A 21,849-nucleotide genomic window follows, 5' to 3' on the forward strand; every position below is an offset into this window, starting at 1 on the left:
TTTGTTTATATCCAACAGCATCATCTACACACACACACACACACACACACACACACACACACACACACACACACACACACACACACACACACACACACACAATTAATTTAATAGCTGTTGGGATGTCAACAGACTGAATTCAGCATTGCTCCTCAGACCTGTTGGATGTTAACTTCTTCTTCTGTCTCCAGCTGATTTTTAAAAGAATCTTTGAGCTACTTCCTCATCACTTCTGCACTGCGACCTGGCTCTCCATCCAGTTGGAATTTGATCACAAAAAGATGACATCTGATCATTGACAGAGCTGAAAGCAGCATCACATGTGGACTGCAAGAGTTTTGTGTGCTGGTACATAACAGGACTCATGGGTGCCGTCACTTTACAGGAAACATCTTTGCACCTGTCTCTTTCTGTCCATGTTTACTTCCTGCAATGTCATTGGGTCTAAAATCTTTGGTTGTGTTTTGTGTTTCTGGATTTGTTCTGTTTTTGACCAGGTCACTCTCAGAGGTTTTTGACCTCATCAAGTTATTTTCTTGGTTAAATATAGGATACATACATTTGGATCTTTAGGTTTTTTTGCTGCCATATTTGACTTTGTAATATGGCAGCATATTGAAAGTGGCTTGCTAGCTGCTAAGCTAATTTCTATAGTTTAATTATCAGTGGACATCCTGAAAGTTCTCTGCAAATCAGAACATGAACCATGTCTGATGCTACATATGCTAGACTAAGATTACTGCAGGATAATTTCCTCATCTGCCCTTTACATTTCTCAGCAAATTATGTATTCTCAACATTAATGTGTACTTCCTATAATCTAAAGGAGTTAGATTCCAACTGCAGGTCACCAAATCAAAGATCTACACATACAAGTACTTTTTAATTTATTTACACAATTTTAAAATACACAAATACAGTGGCATTACAACTGAAGAGCAGAAGTATTAAGATGGGAGTGAAAGGGAAAAAAAATCCCATGAACCCACAGTATAAGATGTGGGACCTGAATCCAGAACACAACTACAAGCTTTTAGGACTGGTGGTGACAGAATGAGAAACGCCACAGAAAACCCCATTCCATGGAAACGTGTACTTGCATTTATCATAGCCATCATCAGAGAGACATACAAGTTATTCTATCACTTTAGTTGTTTTTCCAAGTCAACGAGTGAAATACATTTTCCAAGAAAAGAAAAGGTTCCTTCACAGGAACCCTGAAGCATTCCCAGTCCCTCTATCAACAGCTCGTCCAGAAGCCTACAGCAGCTCACCAGGACGTGGTAAACAGGCGCATCCTATACATAACAGAACCAAGGAACATGTACAAGTTACAACTACAACCCATTCCCGCATCGACTACAGAAAATGGCCTACAAATACTTCTCATCAGTCTATCACATCAAGGAGTTCCTACTTTAGATCAGATCCCCAGGAGCCTGAAGTCCGGGGCCCTTTCACTACGCAGCACTCAGTCCACAGCTCCTAAAAACCCCTCTGCTTCCAGGAAGCTGGCCTTGAAGCAAAACCCGTCTGTTTTCCATGTAAACAGGAAAGTGGAGCCATCTGACGCCGCAAGCTCTGCAAAATTCTAAACTATTGAGTACCGCAGCGTTGTTGAATCATTTATGCCACATGAACCCAGGAAAATTCCAAAGTTTACCCAGTCGGGTTTAAACCTGACTGAAACATTTAAGACATTCTGAATGATAATCAGCACTCTTCTCATCAGCAAAGTCAAATATGTACATTAAGATACGGGTTGGTTAGTAGTGTCACAAACTGAAACTGCTTTTTATAAGAATTTCAAATTCATTTAGTTGGACATTAGCAACTAAAACTGTTCCTCCACCAGATCCTGAAAACAGGGAGAAAAGATCTATCAGTTCATGTTTCTCATACTTTCCCCAACACATTGCACTGTTTAAAGGTTCTGTGAGATCAGCTACAGCAGAGTGAAAACAAGGGTCCAAAGTCCTGAAAAACTGCTTCTGATGGTGACATTTATCTAGAAAATGGACAAGTTGTGCTTTGGAAAAATGAAAAACGGTGTTTGGACTCAGGGTGGAAGCAGAAGGACACGAGGTCCAAGGATCAGGCTGAAGATGCTGTGGACGTAAAAGCTTACAAAAATGTTTACTTTCATATATATATATTTATATAAAAAGAAATCGACATGTTTATCCCACCTGTGAGCATGGAAACCCCTAGGACACAACCACACAAAAACACACGAAAGCCACGTCACTATGCACTAGTGTTAGAAAGAAAGAAGTTTGGTGTGGACAGACTGAGCTCCTGACTCACTCTTCCATTCACAGCTTTTCCCACGCCACTCAACCTGAACACTAACTAAATGTGCTGCATGTTTACCATATTCCAACAGACCTGAGGACATGGACACAACTCGTACAACAGCCTCCTTCACCCCCATCTTATTCTACCTAAACATCTCATTCACATCAAAAGAAGTAAATAAGGAGGCGTGGACTGCGGGGTTCAAAGTATTTTACAGGACACACAGAGTTTAGGCACTGTGCTCAAACATTGCCATGATGGAGCGACTCTCCATCTGACCCAAATCAAAGTAAATCCAACATGTTAACATTGAACAAACACCGCATTCCCCGTTTTCATGCTGATCAGCTGGTGTCGATGGTTTTTTCCTGCTAAAAAGATTAAAAACAAGTAAAATCAAAAGTTGGGAGAAAAAAAAACATTTGGCCAGAGAAAAGTGAATCAATGGCTTCATTAACAGCAGGGAGGAGGAGGAGTTTTCACATCTTCCACAAGTGAGGAAGAAGGGTTGCTGTGGCTTCAACTTCGCCAAGACGGTTGTTAAGGCAACCTAACTGGTCTCCACCTGCCCGTCTCTCACACACACACATACACAATCTGCTGACTGAGCATCTCTTCTCCACTGAAGTGAATAGATGCGCAGGCAGAGCCTGGTGCATTGGTGAGCAGTTCTGGGTTGTCTGAGAGTCCTGGTAATCTATGTGAATATGTGTGTGAGAGAGTGTGTGTGCTGCAGGTGATGCGTGTCGAGGCGTCCTCAGCGGATGTTGGGTCGTTTCACCGCGGAGCTGCAGACTGGAGGCCGCTTGGTGTAACCCGGGACAGAGCCTGGAAACGGGAAGATTAAACACATCAGCAGATCATAAACACCTGGAGACTAAAATACAATCAGGAGCAGATAGGTTTTAGATTGTAAAAACATTCACGAGGCAATTTTGTCCAAAAAATTCATAAAGTGCTGAAAGGAGAATGGTGGAGGCTGAAGCTATAAAGGGGAACAAACTAACAGTCCAGAACACCCACAGCTCCCAGTTAGCAGAAAGTTAATGAACTGCTGTGGCTTCCTGGTCGTTCTGATTGGTTAAGTAGAAAAGAAAAGGGAAGTTCTGACACAATGTTCTGTTCTCTGTCGCTGCTTCCTCTCTGTGGTGGATGAACTCATGTTCCCTCTCATGCTGACTCTTCTTTTCACTGACTTGATTCTAACATATTAGCTCTGTATTGTGACTTCTAAGGGAAGTACCTGTGAGGTGGACATGCGAGACGTGTCCTGTCGTCCGGTCAGGTCTGATGAGGAGATATTGACAGGTGCTCCACGATGAAGACGCATGCTCACCTTCCTCTCCTTCTCCATACCTAAACAACAAAGAGCCAAGTGTCTGTCACCATGCAGTTCTTCTGAAGTCGCCTCCACCCTGGAAAGGCTGCGAAAGCGTCTCATTGATGAACGGACGGCGCTCTGACCTGTGTGTGAAGCAGGGTTGAGTGGGGAGGGGGCTGCGGCGTCCTGAGCTGCCCTGGCTCTTCCTGAAGCTGAAGCCATGCCTCTGGCCCCGGGGTTCCTGCTGTGCCTCAGCCTCTCCTCACGCTCCCGGCGCTCCCTCTCAGCGTCCTCCACGGCCCTGTTGGCGCCCTGACACACAACACAGCCCCACAGTCACCTCCAGGTAGCGCAGTCGCTTCTATAGCAACAGTTAGCCTGTACTTAATCTGGATGGGGATTAAATACAGGTTACTCCTACAGAGCCGGAAAGGAACCAATGTTACTTTAACTTTACGCTAAAACAGGATATTAGATCATTGAACAGATTATTGCATTATTATTGTGCAACTTTTTTCTTTCACACTTGCACTTGGCTGTAACAAATCACTGAATGATTCAAGTGCTTTGACTATTAAAGGGGCAGGATTAGATGTTTTCCATTTGTTGTGCCATTTATGTTATCTTCAGTTGTTATAAAAATGTTGTACACATCAAATATGACTTGAAAGAAACCTGACTTTATAATTTACCACAATAAAATTGGGCGTCTATCTCTTTAAAAACTCTTGCTTTTTCTGAAACTCCGCCTTCAGGAAGTCATCACAACATGGCTCCTCTATCAACCCTTTAACACTCAGCTCTGTTTTTATGAGGAAATATTAAAACACGACAAAGCTCAAAAAAGTTGATTTTGCATCATACTGCTTCACTTTAAAACAATTGAAACCCTGTTTGTCATTTATTTTGGACTGAATTTTGATGGTGTGTCGAAACAACTTACAAATTTGAGCATGTTCCAATCAAAGACGTAGTCATAGGAAAAGCCCTGTCTGTGGAAGAGGTTCCTGAAGAGCTGGCGGAGGTAGGAGTAGTCGGGCTTGTCGTCAAAGCGCAGAGAACGGCAAAAGTTCAAGTATGTGGCAAACTCAGCTAAAGCGGAGAGAGACAGATCAGGACATCAGGCACTGCAGTGGTTATGACAGTAAGAAAAGCCCGGAAAGGCATGTTAGCAGCTTAGCTTACAGGGGTAGCCTTTACACAGGACCTCAATGGGGGTGGACATCTTCTTCTCACTGATGCGCTCGTACTTCTGTCTCTTGGTGGCAGCTTTGAGGCCTTGCCAGGGAAGAGAGCCCAGGTTGAAGTACATCAGGACATAGCCCAGAGACTCCAAGTCATCCCGTCTGGATTGTTCTGAAGGTAGAGACAAGGTAGGGTAAGCAGGGGGCAACGCACTGCAGCAACATCGGCAGCCATCACCACCTCTCACCAATGCCGAGGTGTGTGTTTATGGAGGCGTAGCGGGCGGTGCCGGTCAGGTTCTTGTTTTCGCGGTAGGGGATGTGCTGGTGCGTGCGAGCGTCGCGGTATTTCTTAGCCAGACCAAAGTCGATGATGTAGACCAGGTTGCCCTTCTTGCCCAGCCCCATCAGGAAGTTGTCCGGCTTCACGTCTCGGTGGATGAAGTTCTTGGAGTGGATGTATTCAATCCGGCTGATCTACAAAGGAAAGTCAGACTCACATTAATAACTAAAAACCACAAGACAGACAGCAGCAAAAAGACCTGAAGACACCTTCAAGTCTTTCACCTGCAGCTTTCCACCCAACACATTACATAACTGAGAACATTTAAGGCTCTTAGTAAAGGTCAGAGCACTTTCTCTCACCATCTGGTCAGCAAGCAGGAGGACGGTCTTCAGACTGAACTTCCGAGAGCAGAAATTGAACAGGTCCTCCAGACTGGGGCCCAGCAGCTCCATCACCATCACATTGTAGTCTCCCTCAGCACCACACCACTTGATTGTTGGAATCCCCACTGGAAGTACAAGTAAAGGAAACATTAGTAATTATCTAGTATTCTGATATAAAGGAACCATTAAACAGTATCAAATGTTCTGTCTGAGGAATCTGTCGACACATTCATTTACATTTTACCATCAAGGGCCAACAAAACCAAGACAAGTTATTTTAACAGCCACTTCTGTGGTTTGAACAGAATAAGTAATAAGCTTAAACAAAGCAGGTAATACTGCTAATCCTAAACAATGTCTTTTAATATTTTAGGATTTAGAAGTAGTTGGGAGTAGAACACGCATTTATTTTATGGAAAATACAGACTCACCATTTGTACTCATTTGTTTCATTAATCCTGGGAATGCTTCAAATAATTGCTCGGCTGTGGTTGTGGCTAATCTGAAAACTTGATAACTAGATTATTATAAGATGATTTTCTTTCCCACTAAGTAACGTCAAAATAACTTCTGATCTGATACAGTTTGGTAGAAAAGTATTTTCTGTGTGAATGTTTTTATTAATTACCACTCAAACTTTAGATCAACTAGAGACAAAGAAAATGACTTTTTCTGTTGAGTAAAACCAGCCGCGTCCAAGACTGGAGCTGCATTCAAATCTTCTGTGACTCAGAAAGTTAGAGATGAGGAATAAAAACGTAAAAATATACCTAATAAATTTTTGATTTAGAAAAAAAGTCATAAAATCTTATCTTTTTTTTATTATTTTAATATCATAATTGTAATTCAAGACTGCACAGTGGTGCAGTCCCGACCCCACTAGGGACATGGGTGAACTGATGAAGGATGGAAGTATTATAATTTAAATGGAAAATATGTTAAAACAATTTATTGAAATGCTATTTGCAATTTTCATCTTTCTGATTAGTTACCAGTCAAATGTACTAAATCGCTTTGTTCGAGTAGTAACTGCAGTATGAACAAGTTTCTGACCAGAGAAACGGATCCGTCCAGCAGGCCCGCTGTGGGGCATTCTGCTGCAGGAAACCTTAACAACTCAGCCAACTACAATCAGAACAAATGTGCTGAACTAATCTAAGAATTACTAAAAAGACGAGTAAAAAGACATTGTAAAAGCTGATGTTTCTTTACATATTTTGTAGCACCGCCTGCAGGTTTGCGAAGGGGCATGGAAACCTGGGTTGGCCAACTGCTCATCACTTTTCTTCCCTGAAACTAGTTACTAAGTTTGACGAGCCAAATACCTTCTTTTGAAGTGATGACAGAGTTACTGTGAGCTGTTATGCAACTCACACTAAGTGGTGAATTTGGGAGTGTCATACCTCCGCCTTGCATCATCTTGTAGATCTTGCTTTCGATGTGGAGTTGGGGGTGTTTAGTCTTCACACATTCCAGCTTGATGGCCACCTCTTCTCCCACTGAGATATCAGTACCTAGACAGAGACAGACGAGGTTTAGCTGGATGGAGCTAAGAAAACAGTCAAAGAGTCTGAACACTGGAGCTGCATTTACTCATCTCAGAAACAATGAAACCTTGTCAAAGCTAGGTATGCTAGCAGCAGCTACAGACCTCCATTTATCTTCCTGACATGTCTAATAACCTGCTGTTAAGAATGCATGAAAAACATTTGAGTAAATAGAGATCCTTTAAAAGTTAATGTGAGCAGTTCAGTTTGTGGACAGAGAGAATTAAGAATGCTAGCTAAATCTGTCAAACGCAAAAACCAGCCCAACATTTCAATTCACCAGTTCTCATTGAACATCCAGCATTATTTTATGACAGACATAAATAGATTTTCATCTACTTTGCTCATGCATGAAGGGATTCAGGGAAATGTCTTCAAAACTAACCCCATGTTTAAGTGCTGAGGTTGCCTTCTTCCTAAACATGGTAACGGAGTCCACCCCCCCCTCCACACACACACACAGAAACCTGACACCACCTTACGTAATCCCATTACTCCCGCTCACATGTGAACACACTGTCTCATAGCAGAAAGAGTTTGATAGCAGCTCTGATGGAACATCATTGATTTCTCTGTACCTCATCTGGCACCCAGCAGGGCGGGGTCATGGAGGCGGGGTCATGGCTGCCCTGCATGGAGGAGCAGGCTCTCAACATGCAACCAAAGTATGGAGGGAAATTACAGGACATAGGATTTTATGCATTACATAAATGACCAAAGTTCAGATTTAATGTGTTAGGTGTTTATTTTTAAAGCCTGTATCCTCATTTACATAAGACTCGTTGGGCCGTAGGTGTCAGAGAAGTTAAAAAGGATATTTTTCAACACGACCCACCTGACTCCCAGGTGGATTAAATAAAGAATCTATTGCAACAGAAACATCTGAATCAAGCGGGTGTTTTACAGTGTGTGCTCTCTGGTGTCAGAGGAACGGGATTTGTCTGAACAGATTTTTCTGGGGAATGCAGCACTCCCTCCCTCGCTCTCACACTGAGGACTGTTCCTGATATGCCAAAGTGTTCACGTTGTGTGCAGGGTGTGTTTTTCTGCTGTGCTGCTGGTGCAACATGTTCAGACACATTTCTGTAGACTATTATTTCATGAGGCCTCACCAGGAAGCGCTGCAGAAACATGCAAATATACTGTGACTTGTATAACAACATCACCTCCACTGTTATTAGTGATCAGAAAGACAAACAAGCAAACATTCAGCGGTGTGATGACGCCTGGTGTGATGTCAGCCAAACATGTCAGCAGATGGGCAGCACAAAAATGTCTCATAAGTTTGATGACTGAATCACCAACAACACAAAGTTTCAGCCATTCTAAATAACTTTTGGTCTGTGAGTTAAAACAACCTTTGTGTTAGCTTTGCTTGTAAATATGCCCCTCCCTGTTAGCATATATGGCTGGAGCGCTCTCATTTGACAGTGATGTGATATCATCAACAGTATCTGTTAAACAAGTCTCTATGTTCCTGTCAGACAGGTAGCAGCCTCAGGGAGCGTTTTATAACACCCTGCAGCACAACACAACCAGCTCATAGACTCAGTGATCATTCTGTCCCATCATAAAACAATCATCTATGAGCTGGAAGGAGCGCTTGGTGGTAAATAACACTAAACAAATGGCTTTTCTTCAACTTCAGTCAATCAGTCCGGCTGGAATTACCAGTTATCATAAAATCAGATTTTTCTGCTTTCATGTGACAAAAAAAGACATTTTGTTTGTGATTTTTAACATACCATGGACTAAAACACTGGGAGAATTGACAACCTTTAAATTACTGAAGTTATGTGTACAACTTATTTCCAAGAAATGTTTATAATTATTTAAAAATAGGCTAAATGAACATGATAGTGGGATACAAATGAATTTGTAGATATCTTAAAAGCAAACACCTTGGCATCAAAATATATTCAGTGAAACAAAAAACAGAAAGGCGGAAGGGCTGGTTTCATACCTGTATAATGTTATTAGACAACACAGCTAGTGTTCCAAGAACAAATATATTTTGTTAAACAAGTTGTAAGTGACCTTAATGTCGATGTGTACAAGAAACAGAGTGGTTTAGATTTCTGTTTGATCCTGATTAGGTTGGGACATTTCTTTGGTTTTTATATAAAACTGTCCTCTGTCTCAGCTCATGTCTCTGTAACCTTGCTGAGTATTTTCAAACAAATATAAAATATATGTATAACCTCCTGATACTCTATGATGGATCATACCAATCACATAGGAGTAGAAAACCTCAGGTCAACAGGGTGACCTGAAGCCACCCTGCTAATGACCCGACAGGAACAAGCCTTTAGGTCTCAGAAACATTCATCACCATCAACCAAGCCAAACTTGGTTTAAACACGATGAGTGAATCACTGTGGGACATCTGCCATGGACGCCTTTTAATAGGATTTTGTCTCTTGTAAAAGAAGCACGAATGATCAAAAACTGCTCCTGTTCTTAATGCAGGCAGCAGAGGGTTAACTGATTTAACAGAACCACACACTGCTCTGACTCATTTACAATGTTACAACACATTAGTCATCAACCTGTCAATGGAAAGGAAGGACAGCTGAGTGAAGACAAAAAAACACACTAAGCGATTATGCAAGTGGCTGGCAGCTCTGGCTATCAGATTGTACAACAGGTCATGTGGAAGAAAGTCCAGATCCAGCTAATTAATCTAACCTCTTCTGGATTCACAGCCGCTAAGTGAGAACATTTAACATCGCTCTGGGAGTTTCAGTTGAACAAGACGAGTTGACTTTCAGAGCACACAGCCTCGTTAGGTCACACAAAACATTTCAAACCACGACTCCAGCACAAATGCTACTGATTTTAGTAAAGAATACTTTACCAAATTTGATTTGATTTTAAATGTAAAATCAAATTAAAAACAATAGTCGAATGTAAACATTTAGTCCCAGATATAGACTTAGACTTAGACTTGACTTTATTGATCCCTTGGGAAGACTCCCTCAGGAAATTATAGAAACACACACAGCCTCTTCTGTGTTGAAGAGGCAACAGAAAAAGTTAAAAAAGAGCTAAAAACTGAAGAGCTACTGGAGAGGCAGCCGTCTCCCACAGCGCCAAAAAGGGAGACCATAATCTCTTGCCTTTGTGATTAGCAGATCCAAATGTGATTTTTTTAAAAAAAGACATAAAAAAAATCTATCCAAAACTACAAAAAAGGTTTTCTTACGAGTTGCACATGTGTTGACACAAATGTAACACAACATACTCAGATACTTCCATGGCAGAATCAATAATTAAGCATTATACTGGAAAACACCCATAGAATCAGCTTTATGTCTACATCTCATCCACCACAGAAGATCAGAAGGGACTAATCTAAAGTAAAGCAGACAGCTCCAGTTTGGTGAAGCTTCACATTTAGAAACCACTGCACCTCACAGCCAGGCCTGTGACACTGTTAGAAGCCAGAGGTGAGGTTTCCCAAGCAGAAATGTGAATAACTATGATTAAAGCTCCAATATAAGCCCCAAAGAAAGATGGTTGGGGTTTTATGGGTTTTATCTTTAGCTGGTCAGCAGCCTTAGCTAACTGAAGATAGCTACATTTCACTCAGTAGAGATGAAGCTATATTTATACAACATGTTCGTGACAGCTTGTTCTCAGAAGGAAATAGGTCCTTAACATCAAACACAAATCTTTGGGCTAATCTATAAAATAGCAGCATGCTTTTCACACAAATGTTATGAAATAAAACATATGATATAAAACTCGCTGAAAGGCAACCACAATAGATCTGTTGAGTCTTTTTTTTTTACTCAGCTGGAAACTTTTGTTCTGCTTAAAACCATTGAAAAACAGATGTAGGCAATTATTCCCGAACACTTCACAGGCTCAGACTGAACGATCATTCTGGTCTAAAACGAATTTCAGGTGAATGAGAGCAAAAGAACCAAACCAAAACTTTCAGATTTGACATAGCTAGCTGAGGACAAACCACTTAGCTTCATATCAGCTGACAGTTTTCCTAGTAATTTGAAACCTTCATTTGGACACCGGGTTGAAATGATACCGGGAACTAAGTTTGTAAGCCAAACACAGTCGAAATAAATAGCTTACTAAGCACATTTTCAAAACAGAAGATGGAAATCCTAGCTTACTTGTTACAGAAACTACTAGCCTAGCATCTAATGCTAACAGAGAACACAACAGCTGATCGCATATCACCAGCTCCTTCTGAACCTCTGAAAAGGGAACCAGTTGGCCAACTTCCTCACACTGTCCGTCTTGATGTAAATACAGACATAAACTCGAAGACAAGTTTCAGTGACAAAAACATACCCAAGTATATGTCTCCAAACGATCCGCTTCCAATCTTTCTGCCCAGTCTGTATCGGTTTCCGACTCTCAACTCCATGTTAATAAATCTGTCGTTGGCTAGCAAGCACGCTCACTAGCTCCAAAATATTCAAAATATGGTCAGCTTTGGAGTTCAAGCCCGTTTACAATTAGAATAGAATCAACCAGCAGACACCGGAGATCCGTTCAAGCGACAAAATCTGTTCTGTGGCTGTCTCCGGATGAAGTCGGCTCCGACGATCTTTCGCCTCTTGTTTTAAAATGTTAAAAATATCATATTGCGACAATATGGCATTTATAGGAAAGATGAATCTCTGTACGTTATGCTCTTGCTGTTTTTAAAATTGATAAGCCTTAAATTTCCACGGATGAAGATGGATTTTGAAAAAATTCCGACAGCTATTTGGCACGGTATCTCTGGCTCGCATTGAACTGCTCTATGTTAGGACCTTGCTCAGCAATCTGCTGGGTCGGTGACGCCACTTCCTTGTTAGATGATGGGGGAGGACACGACCAAAGAGCGTGTTGTTATAGATCCTCTAATAGATACTAGTGTCAGTAACCCCACTAATTCTCAAGCGGTCTGCATCACATTTGCTCAAGACTGCATATGTTAAATGATTTATTTGGTCATAGTTCACGCTCCAAATGTATAGAGTGTAAACAAGTGTACTTTCCAGTTACAAGTACATTCAAAATATATATATATATATATATATATATATATATATATATATATATATTATATATATATATATATATATATATATATATATATATATATATTATATATATATATATATATATATATATATACACACAAAAATTTACATATAATTTTTGTTTTGCAACTTTTATGTTCAACTATCTTAATAAAATCACATTGTGAAGTTTTCTTCGCTCGCACTTCATTGTCTCCTTCGTTATGCTTCCAGTGCATTCAATGTGTGACCAGTCTCCTAAAGCTTAAAGGCTCTGGTTTCACCCAACAACAAAAGATCGCTATCTTTGTCCCTCTGGCTTTTGTCCATCTGCAAGTGGTCAATGAAACGCGCGAGTTTATTCTTCAGCCAAAAAAAATAAAATATTTTAATAATAATAATAAAAACAATTCTAAAAAAACGCAGCATTCTGTAACTCGTGTAATGCTACTTTCATTGCACTTTAAACGTTTATATTGTTAGTACATCACTTGACGAAAAATGTTCCCTGGTATGTTTGTGCAGTTTACGAATTTCATTTTTTTATTACTTCAAAGTGATTTTTATTGCGGCTGGTCCTCTTCCCCTTCTTCTTCTGCTACATCATTATTACATAGAAGGAAGTTAATTAATAACACAACGTCACACACACACACAATAAAAATATTATGTTTAGCAACATCTAAAACAATATCAAATTTGTATTAGTTAAGTTTCAGTGAATAGTTAGTTATTACGTTTGACAGTTTCATATTACTTCTCTTTTAGCACTTTCTTCTTCCATTATTATTATTATTATTATTATTATTATTATTATTATTATTATTATTATTATTATTATTATTATTATTATTATTATTATTATTATTATTACATAGAAAAATGAGGGCAGAAAAGGACAACCTGTGGTTGGACCATTCACTGTCTGCCTTCAACTCAGCATCTTTATTCTGAAAGGATCAACTCGGAAGTAGTTTTTTGTTTTGGATTTACCGGTTTCTCTTTCATCGCTGACTCCTTTCAGTGCGGAGAAATGGCGTTAACTGGTAAAGAAAATGTGACTCTCGGAGAAGTCGGGTTGCCAGCTGCTGATGTCAAAAGAAGTGGAGACATTGCTGAAGACGGAGCAGTGGACAGTAAAAAGAAACGGTACAGTTTGCTAACAGATTAAAACTAAGTTTGGACAGTTTCCGTCTAAAACAGACAAAAAATGATGTCGCGGTGATTATAATACATAATTATGTGGTTTTCTAAGGTTATAAAATGATTAAAATGTAGCCTGGCGTGGAGAGAGCCACTCACAACAGATTCCACAATTTAAAAATGAAATTGAGTTAAAAGTGATGGAAGTGTAAGAAAAAGTAGGTCCCAAAAATGCTTGGTATGAACTTTGTGACTAGATCACGTTGGTAAAGTCAATTCTGTGCAATAGAGGGTTGAAGATGCCTCCTGATAAGGTCAGTCTGCTGGTGAGGAGAACTTAAATGATTCATATGTATGTGATAGTCAGAAAGAACAGTCACATCTGGAAATAACCCGGTCCAGGTCCTGTTAACATTGTGTGAAAGTCCAGAGCCATTCAGATCGTTCAGTAGCCATATATATATATATATATATATATATATATATATATATATATATATATATATATATATATATATATATATATATATATATATATATAGTTTGTTTGTTTGTTTGTTTGTTTTGTTTTTTGTTTGTTGTTGTTTTTTTGCTGGACTGCATTTCTTCATAAAACAAGGCAATGGTACCTCTTGTTTCTTCAGGACCGAGTCGTGTTTTGACCAGCCTGTGGACTCAAGTGTTCATGAGGTCATCAAGTATTCACCTTCTGCTCTTCCTGGTAAGACGACTGTCATGAAGACTGATGACACTCTGACCTGTTGCTGGTATGATGACGTGTTGTGCTGCTTTTATTCTTATTTCCTGTCCCAGCCAAACATTACGATGCAGACACGACCGAACCAATCAGCTGTGGTCTATCCTCTATGAATGACTTATTGTCATGGAACCGAAGCGAGGCGAACCCTTTCAATGTGGCAGCTGTTCCTCTGGCACCTCGAAAGCCCCGTCTGGTCAACTGTCTACGCCGGACATTGGTGTCCCATGACATGATGGGTGGCTACCTGGACGACCGGTATGGTGGATATATCTCTGGTTAAACTTCTTCCATTTAGAAGTTCTTTTTTGAATGTTTGCATTCAAATCTGTGTTTTTATAATGACATTTCATCTGTACTTCTCTTTTTAAGGTTTGTCCAAGGCACCAGTTCAGAGGCACCCTATGCCTTCTACCATTGGCAGTACATAGACATTTTTAACTACTTCACTCATCAGATGGTCACTGTTCCTCCAGCTGTGTGGACGAATGCTGCGCATAAACATGGAGTCATAGTTCTTGGTAAGCATAAAAGGCCCTCATCTGGATTAATATCCTGAAGTTGTTTTTACAATGCATACCCCTTGAACTGTTACACAGTTATGACAGAACATATTTAGCCACTGACCTGACCTGACCTGACCTGTCTTCACACCTTCTGTTATAATCTGAATCACTGAGCTGCTGTTCAGGGACTTTCATCACGGAGTGGACAGACGGAGCGGCAGTGTGCGAGGCCTTCCTGAAAGATGAGGAGTCGTACCGGGCCGTGGCTGACAAGCTGGTCCAGATCAGTCATTATTACGGCTTTGATGGCTGGCTCATTAACATAGAGAACACTCTGAGTGTGAGTCAGAAGTCTGCACTTCTTCTCCTCATGGCCTTTATACCAAAACACTCTGGTTTCCTTCATAGCTATGTGCATATTATAGAAAAACAACTCCTTAGTTATAGAAACAATTAAATATGTATTTTTAAATTCAAATTAACTTTAAAAATCGGATCAGAGAGAGTTTAACCTAAAAACCCTTCCTGACAACCTACTTGATGTTGCTGCTTACACAAACTGTGTTTCCATTACAAGTGTGCACAAAACATTGTGTTTGAAAAACACAATTTTGCAATTAAATAAGAAACATGAGTCACATGAATAAGATTATTCACTTATCCAGACAATAGAAAACATCATCCTCCTACCACTTACCGTTGTGGTCTTTGTCGTTTTCACCAATAGCACTGTTCAGTTATTGATAAAAAGGCAAAAAAGGTATTTTAATTGCAGTTTTGCAAAATATGCTGTCAATAAAGATGAAAAAAACACCTCACTTTAACTCAAATACTTTTTATCAAAATATTAGACTTTCTTGAAATTTATGTGTTTCCATTCAGTGAATTTATTTTAACAATGGAACCAGGAAAAGCAAAACAACACCAATGAAACTAAATTGTACCCAAAAAAGACAACAACAAAAAGTAGAATAATCTAAAGCTGACTATAAAGCATACCCAGCACAGATGACAGCAGTTCCCGTTCTGTCCACTGACAATCTATAACAAATTATTAGTTTTTAATGACACTGTTATTCCATGTGCATTTTCACAAACATATGAAACAATAAAAGAGCAAGGTAGAGAAGATATTTTGATTCAAATTTGTTTTTTACCTTTCTCAATAAACTTAAAACATTACCAATCATTATGTAACAGTTCAGTGAAACATTTTATACAATCAACAGCCTGAATCAGCACTAATTGCAAGTCAATAGCACTAGTCAACAGCCAAAAAATTATCACAGAAATGTCAATGAGTTTAGTCAGAAGATCAGAGACCTCTAAATCAAATTACCATTAGAATAAAAACTTAACCTGATAGAGAAAAACTGACTTTATTTTATTAGGATTCATAGTCCTAATTCAGTTGAAAAAATGTAGACAACTTCCAAACAGAATGTATTTGTATCCCAGTGAAGTGAAATGCTGTCAGGCATAAGCACTGGTGTAAATGTTTACTGAATAAATCAGGCAGCAGGTTGGACCCAGACTGGATCTCTGTGCTGGTGTTTTGCAGGAGGGAGCTGTGAAGAATACTCCGCTGTTTCTGCGCTACCTGACGGAGCAGATCCACGAGCGAGTGCCCAGCAGCCTGATCCTGTGGTACGACAGTGTTGTTGAGACCGGAAAGCTTCAGTGGCAGAATGAACTCAACCAGTCCAACAGGTGAGTAGAAGGGAGAAAAAAACATTTATCTGATCTTCTGAGGTTTTGTTTGACAACCGCCCAGCGCAGATCTGCAGCTTCTCCAGGAAAACTCCGCCTATTTTTGACTTCATGTGCTACAATCAGTGGTGTTTTCAAATTTCAGTGGACCTATGGAGAGCATTTGATGATAGATGGTGGACAATTTGTTTAGGAAAGCTGACTTCCAGGGAACAGCTGCACCTCTACTCTCTTAATAGACTTTGTCTTCTAGATAGCAGGATATATAATTTACTGCTTTTCGTAAGAAGCCTGTTCATCCAGCATTTTTCCTTGAGACATGAGCATTGTGTATCTTTAATATTTATGAAATACATGTGGTTGTAATCATAACACATTGTCCTAGAATCAAAATGATTGGTTTGTTGACAGTAATTTATCCATCTCACGCTTCTCTGACAGGATATTTTTTGATGCCTGTGATGGCTTCTTTACAAACTACAACTGGACAAAGGAAAACCTGGAGTGGATGAAGAACTACTCAGTCGTCCAAAGCCGTCAGGCTGATGTGTACATCGGAGTGGATGTGTTTGCCAGAGGGAAGGTGGTGGGAGGGATGCTGGAAACCAATAAGGTAGAAACCTTAACAGTCTGTTCAGTTGTTTCTTCTCAGATCACTGTCTTAGTTCTGCATCCTGTTCTGGCTGTTGACAGGCTCTAGATGTCATCCGAAAGCACAACTTTTCTGTGGCCATCTTCGCTCCAGGATGGGTATATGAGAGTCAAAGTGATAAGAGCGAATTCCGCACCCATCAAGACAAGTGAGGCCAACTCACCATGTGCAGTGCACACCTGGTGAAGCTCTGCGGGCTTAATGACACCGAGATGCTCTGCTTCCCCCTGCAGGTTCTGGGCTCTTCTCTCAGATTACTTGTACATCCACCGACCAGCTTCACAGCTTCCATTCATCTCCTCTTTCTGCCAGGGCTTTGGGAAAGCAGTGTACTGGAAAGGACAGGTACTCACAGACTGGAAACTAAAAGGAGTAAAAGCTTAAATGCTCAAAACCAACCCCACCACAACAACTAGTATCAGTATATGTATATAAAATGACAATGAACAATGCTCAACTCTTAACGTGCATGAAGTTTTTAAATGCCCGTGTCTTTAATCTTTCACTCTGATGACTAATTAATTGTTTAGTTTTAGGCTGATGATGTTGTCGTTTATCATCATGCATGATAAACCTGTAGCATTTTAACTGTTTTATGCAAAAAATCAAATTCTTTATGTCAGAATTATTTCCCAAAGTGTTTTTAAAATTTTTTAAGGCATAAAAAGGTGGGAAAAATGTATTTTAATATAAAAAATAATGTTTAGAATTTTTTGTTCTAGGTGATCAGTTGTAATTTTCTCCAAATACATCAGTAGTATTAGTCTTTAAGGGGTTAAATGATGTCACAATTTTCTTTTTTACCTGCAATAGTCCTCTACAGTAGAAGGAGGGACTGGATATTCCTAAGTTGCTTACTTGTTTTTCTGCCATATTGGATGAAAATCCAATATGGCAAAAATTTTCATGCACTTGCAGTGGACAGCCAGCAGTGGATAGGGTATGATGCATCAGTGGTCTGTATTTATAACATAAAAATCCACAAGAAACTCTAGAAAATGGCTTTTAGATAACTGCCCACTGCAGTGACCGCTATGCATGAAAGGGCTAATGACTGTCAGATCTTTATGAAGTAGATCAAGCACTTTAAAGTGGATCTAGAGGTAAAAAGAACCGTTTGGTTCCTGTGTGTTGCAGCATGAGATGGAAAAGAGCTGGTTCAACCTGGCTGCTCAGGAGGTCCAGCCGTTGTACTACCACATGGCTCTGGAGGACAGAGGCTGGGTCAGGAGCAGCGGCTGCCCTGAAGACGCCTGGAATGGAGGTTGCTCGCTGCTGCTGGATGGACTCATCCCTGCAACTTTAAGCACTCCAATTTGTGCCAAGTACAGTGTTTACATTCACATTAACTATTTTACAAACTCTATATTTATCATGAGGCAGAATAGAACATATGGCTTCACATGGTGATTTAATATGTTTCTTGTGTAAGAACCCAACAGGATTATTTTAAAGCTACACATTGGAGAGGATCAGAGATCAGTGTCATGTTCATGCTATAAGCATTAAAAGAGTGACAGTGACTTTGTGTATTTGCCAGGATTTTCTCTCTCCATGTGCCGCTGGATTCCAGGATCATGGTAACTCTGGTGTACAAAGCGTCTGCTGGGATCACCGTCTCTTTGCAGCTGAGGACAACAGACGCGTCTCATTGTTCCCACACTGATGTCCATGACGTCACACGTGAGTTTCTTGTGGAACACAACCTCAGGACCAATATGAAGAGAAACACACAGCCAACAATCCACTGGATTTGTTGTTGGATCAAAAACACACAATGTAGGAGTTCTGTAATAACTCTCTATTTACTAAAATATACTTTAGTAAACTTTTGGGCAAACATTCTTTCTTCAGTATAACCTTACATTTGAACTTAAAAACAAAACATGTATATTAACAAATACTTGATCTTAAATACAAGTCAAGTTAGAAATGTACAATCAAATATGTTTTTCTTTGAAGGAAAACAATCCAAAGCTGATTTGGATGTTTTTGAAAAGGAAAGCAGTCCGTCTTAAAGTTTGAGCTGATGAATGTTCTGTGTTTCTCCACAGTAAGCAGTGTGACCCCTGAGACTGTTGGAAGCGGACCGCAGCCAGAGAGCCAGATCTCTGAGCTCTGTGGAAACAGAGAGCTGCATGGATGGACTGTCAGGTGAGGTACAATGGCAGCGGAGCAGCAGTTCAGTTGAGTACACACGGCGTAAATGTCTGTTCTTTCTGTTGTTCCAATGTTGCTCGGAGCAGATGTTCACAACTGGAGCTTCATGGCTGCGTCCTCAGAGAAGTGTGTGTCCTTATCCATCGGGACGGGGAGCCTCAGGACACGACTTTCAGCTGCAGAGTGGGAGAGGTCATGGTGAGACGATGACTACTCTCTACAGAGTACATGAATCATTTTCTAGATGGGACAGAGAAATAGAAAGTGTTGCTGGAGAAGATTTGCTATATGAAGTCTTTATAGTTTTGATGCATCTCAAGGACCACTTCCAACATAGTTTGAAGTCATTTTTTGTTTGGGAAAACTGAGGACGTTTTTTTAACTGCCTTCTGGCATTATTGTAAAGGGCTGTAATGAGTCTCATTCTACAGTTATCAGGTAAATCTCATTGAAACATGTGGCATCTAGAGTTCACTAATCTTGCTTTCTATGACGGCAATCAATCAAGTTAATTTTATAGCACATTTCAACAATTGAAACATAACATTTTGTCTGATGGCATTATTACACATCAGAGTGTTTATTAAATCTTTCATTTATTCTCTAAACAGGTGTGTTTTAAGTCTGCATTTAAAGGAACTCATTGTTTCAGCTGTTTTACAGTTTTCAGAAAGTTTGTTCCATATTTGTGTTGCATCATCTGAATGCCGTTCCTCCATGTTTGGTCATGTAGATAAAATGGCCTAGTTAAAGGACAGACCTATCTTTGTCATATAATTTAAGTCAGTTTCATATGCTGTGATCTCGTTTTACTCTTAATTATTTATAGTTTTGACTTCCGATTTATCCTGCCATGTGCATTTTTCAGTCCCTGCAGAAACGCGTCAGGATCATATTTATGTTTTCTGAACTTTTCTACTAGATTCAGTGAAGAACCCGTCTGGCCATTACCTTCCTATGCAGTTCTGCTCAGTCTGTCAGTGGGTCTCAGGTTATTTTTTAACACCTGAACTAATTTCCTTTGTCAAAGGTTACATCTTGGATCAAGTGGAGATTGTTCTCAAACACTTATAAACTCATTTTAAAGAGGATTAAACACGCTGACATTGAGTTTCTGGAATGGCCTTGACCTCAACCATTCTTAAACTTTATACTTCAAAAGTCATCTAACCCAATAAACAACTTAGATCAGTTCTTCCATTTCAGATACCAACAGTGATATAATATCCATCCAGAATGAATGTATCTATGTAGATCCAATAATTAAAACAAGCGGTTTACGTTATAGATCGAACCTGACATGTCTTGAAGGAACTGTTTTCCACCTGCTGTGTTTCTGTCAGATTCTGGACGTGGGTACTCTGCAGCCACCCACCGACCCCGTTCAGGGCTTGTGCATCGATGACGTGGTTTGGCTGCGTGGAGCCGGTTCAACACCAGAGACTTCGTCCCCCTGCCTGCGCCTCAATGCTACCCTGCGCTGGGACTACCCCGTGGAATCTGTGCGCCACTTCAGGGTGTACTGGAGAAGGCTGAGAGGACCGGACCCAAAAATCCCTCCAGGTCAGCTGGAGCTGCTGGCCCGGGCCTACTCCAACCAGTTCAGGGTGACAGAGCTGCTGGTGCCTGAGCCACCCACAGTGTTGGAGCTGCTGGTGGAGCCGGTGACCAGGTGGGGCTCCCTCGTCCCAGAGAGCCAATGGGGAAGAAGACAGCTCAGCTACACAGAATGATCTGAACATTTATTTCACACAAATAACTGTGTGCAAATACGTTCCAAACTTTAAATTTATACATTTTGAGCATGAATGTTTTTTTTGAAGCAGATGGGATCATCTCAAACAGTGAAACCACCTGAACCCGAGCTCAGTTTTTATTTTTAAGTAATAAATAATGTGGTTAGAGTAACAAGCCCATCACAACCCCAGTTCTTTTTGATCCAACCATTGTTTCTTATAATCAGATTAAGATTATAATCATAATTTAGTTGTTGGAATCATGGACATTTACTTGTTTATTCAATTCCAGGCTTCACATATTATGTTTTTATGTTGCCTGTTTACTTTTATATAGTCCACTTGATCTCACAGTCGAGTGAATGAAGCACCACAGCACATGGAAGCTTCATTCCACCATCACTCGTTACTAGGGCAACCTCTGAGTCTCAAACTGCATTCCTGGAAAAGTTTGCAAAATGTGTCCTTCTGTGTAAGAAGGACACATTTAAAAGCTGTAGGACTCTGGCCTTGAAGAAATGTATTTCTGAGACCACGCAAACAATCCTGGTCATCATAAAAGGCATAACGATGAGTTGCTACGTAAAAAGTGAGTTGGCCACTCACTGACCGGAAGTGGCTGGTCTCATTTAAATCCATAAATTGATAAGATAGCTTATTACTGTGAAAAACCAGGTGGCTACAAGCTTCCATTATTGGTCACGCTGAGAAGGAGCTTTCCATAGAGAAATAGAGCAAGTTTTGAAGGATAACCAGAAAATTGAGTTTGATTTCATTTCAGTTATACTAAGTATCTTTTTATACAGTGTTTGCATGTACCTGTTTTCAACTGTGAGCACTAAACATTTTGTATTGGTTAACGACATACCAGCTCAATAAAATACAGAAACGTATGCAAATATAAAATGTCAAGTGTTCAGGTGCATCAATATTCTTGCAAGGCAATACAGATGGCTGACTCAAAAGTGTTGAAAGAAAAACAAACACAACTCAGTCCCAGTTCTTTCCTGTCATGGTTTCCTTCTGCAAAGCAAATATGTTGTTTCAGTGACCCGGCTCCACCGCCGTGTACAGTGAGGTTTCTGTCAGTACGATGAGGGTCAGCTAAAACGGCTCCCATACATCAATTT

The 21,849-nt window shown here is 40.2% G+C and overlaps 2 protein-coding genes across 2 annotated transcripts; one reads left to right on the top strand and one right to left on the bottom strand.

Annotated features, from left to right (window-relative positions):
- Positions 1-870: 870 nt before the first annotated feature.
- Positions 871-11,802, bottom strand: csnk1da (casein kinase 1, delta a). Its single transcript, XM_055035786.1, has 9 exons — positions 11,337-11,802; positions 6,876-6,986; positions 5,449-5,597; positions 5,052-5,280; positions 4,805-4,975; positions 4,563-4,711; positions 3,763-3,931; positions 3,542-3,654; positions 871-3,126 (listed from the first exon to the last, which is right to left on the bottom strand). Exons 1-9 carry the CDS (start codon positions 11,410-11,412, stop codon positions 3,076-3,078), a joined length of 1,218 nt encoding a protein of 405 aa, XP_054891761.1. The 5' UTR covers positions 11,413-11,802; the 3' UTR covers positions 871-3,075.
- A 1,273-nt stretch (positions 11,803-13,075) lies between these two features.
- Positions 13,076-21,787, top strand: engase (endo-beta-N-acetylglucosaminidase). Its single transcript, XM_055036174.1, has 14 exons — positions 13,076-13,204; positions 13,843-13,919; positions 14,012-14,213; positions 14,328-14,476; positions 14,647-14,801; positions 16,023-16,171; positions 16,613-16,784; positions 16,865-16,971; positions 17,057-17,168; positions 17,961-18,148; positions 18,364-18,506; positions 18,878-18,977; positions 19,070-19,181; positions 20,327-21,787. The coding sequence occupies exons 1-14, from the start codon at positions 13,089-13,091 to the stop codon at positions 20,714-20,716; spliced, it is 2,172 nt and encodes a 723-aa protein (XP_054892149.1). The 5' UTR covers positions 13,076-13,088; the 3' UTR covers positions 20,717-21,787.
- The last annotated feature ends 62 nt before the right edge of the window (positions 21,788-21,849 follow it).

This window comes from Poeciliopsis prolifica, unplaced genomic scaffold (assembly GCF_027474105.1).
Source record: "Poeciliopsis prolifica strain line A6 unplaced genomic scaffold, Auburn_PproV2 SCAFFOLD010, whole genome shotgun sequence".
Classification (NCBI taxonomy): Eukaryota; Metazoa; Chordata; class Actinopteri; order Cyprinodontiformes; family Poeciliidae; genus Poeciliopsis; species Poeciliopsis prolifica.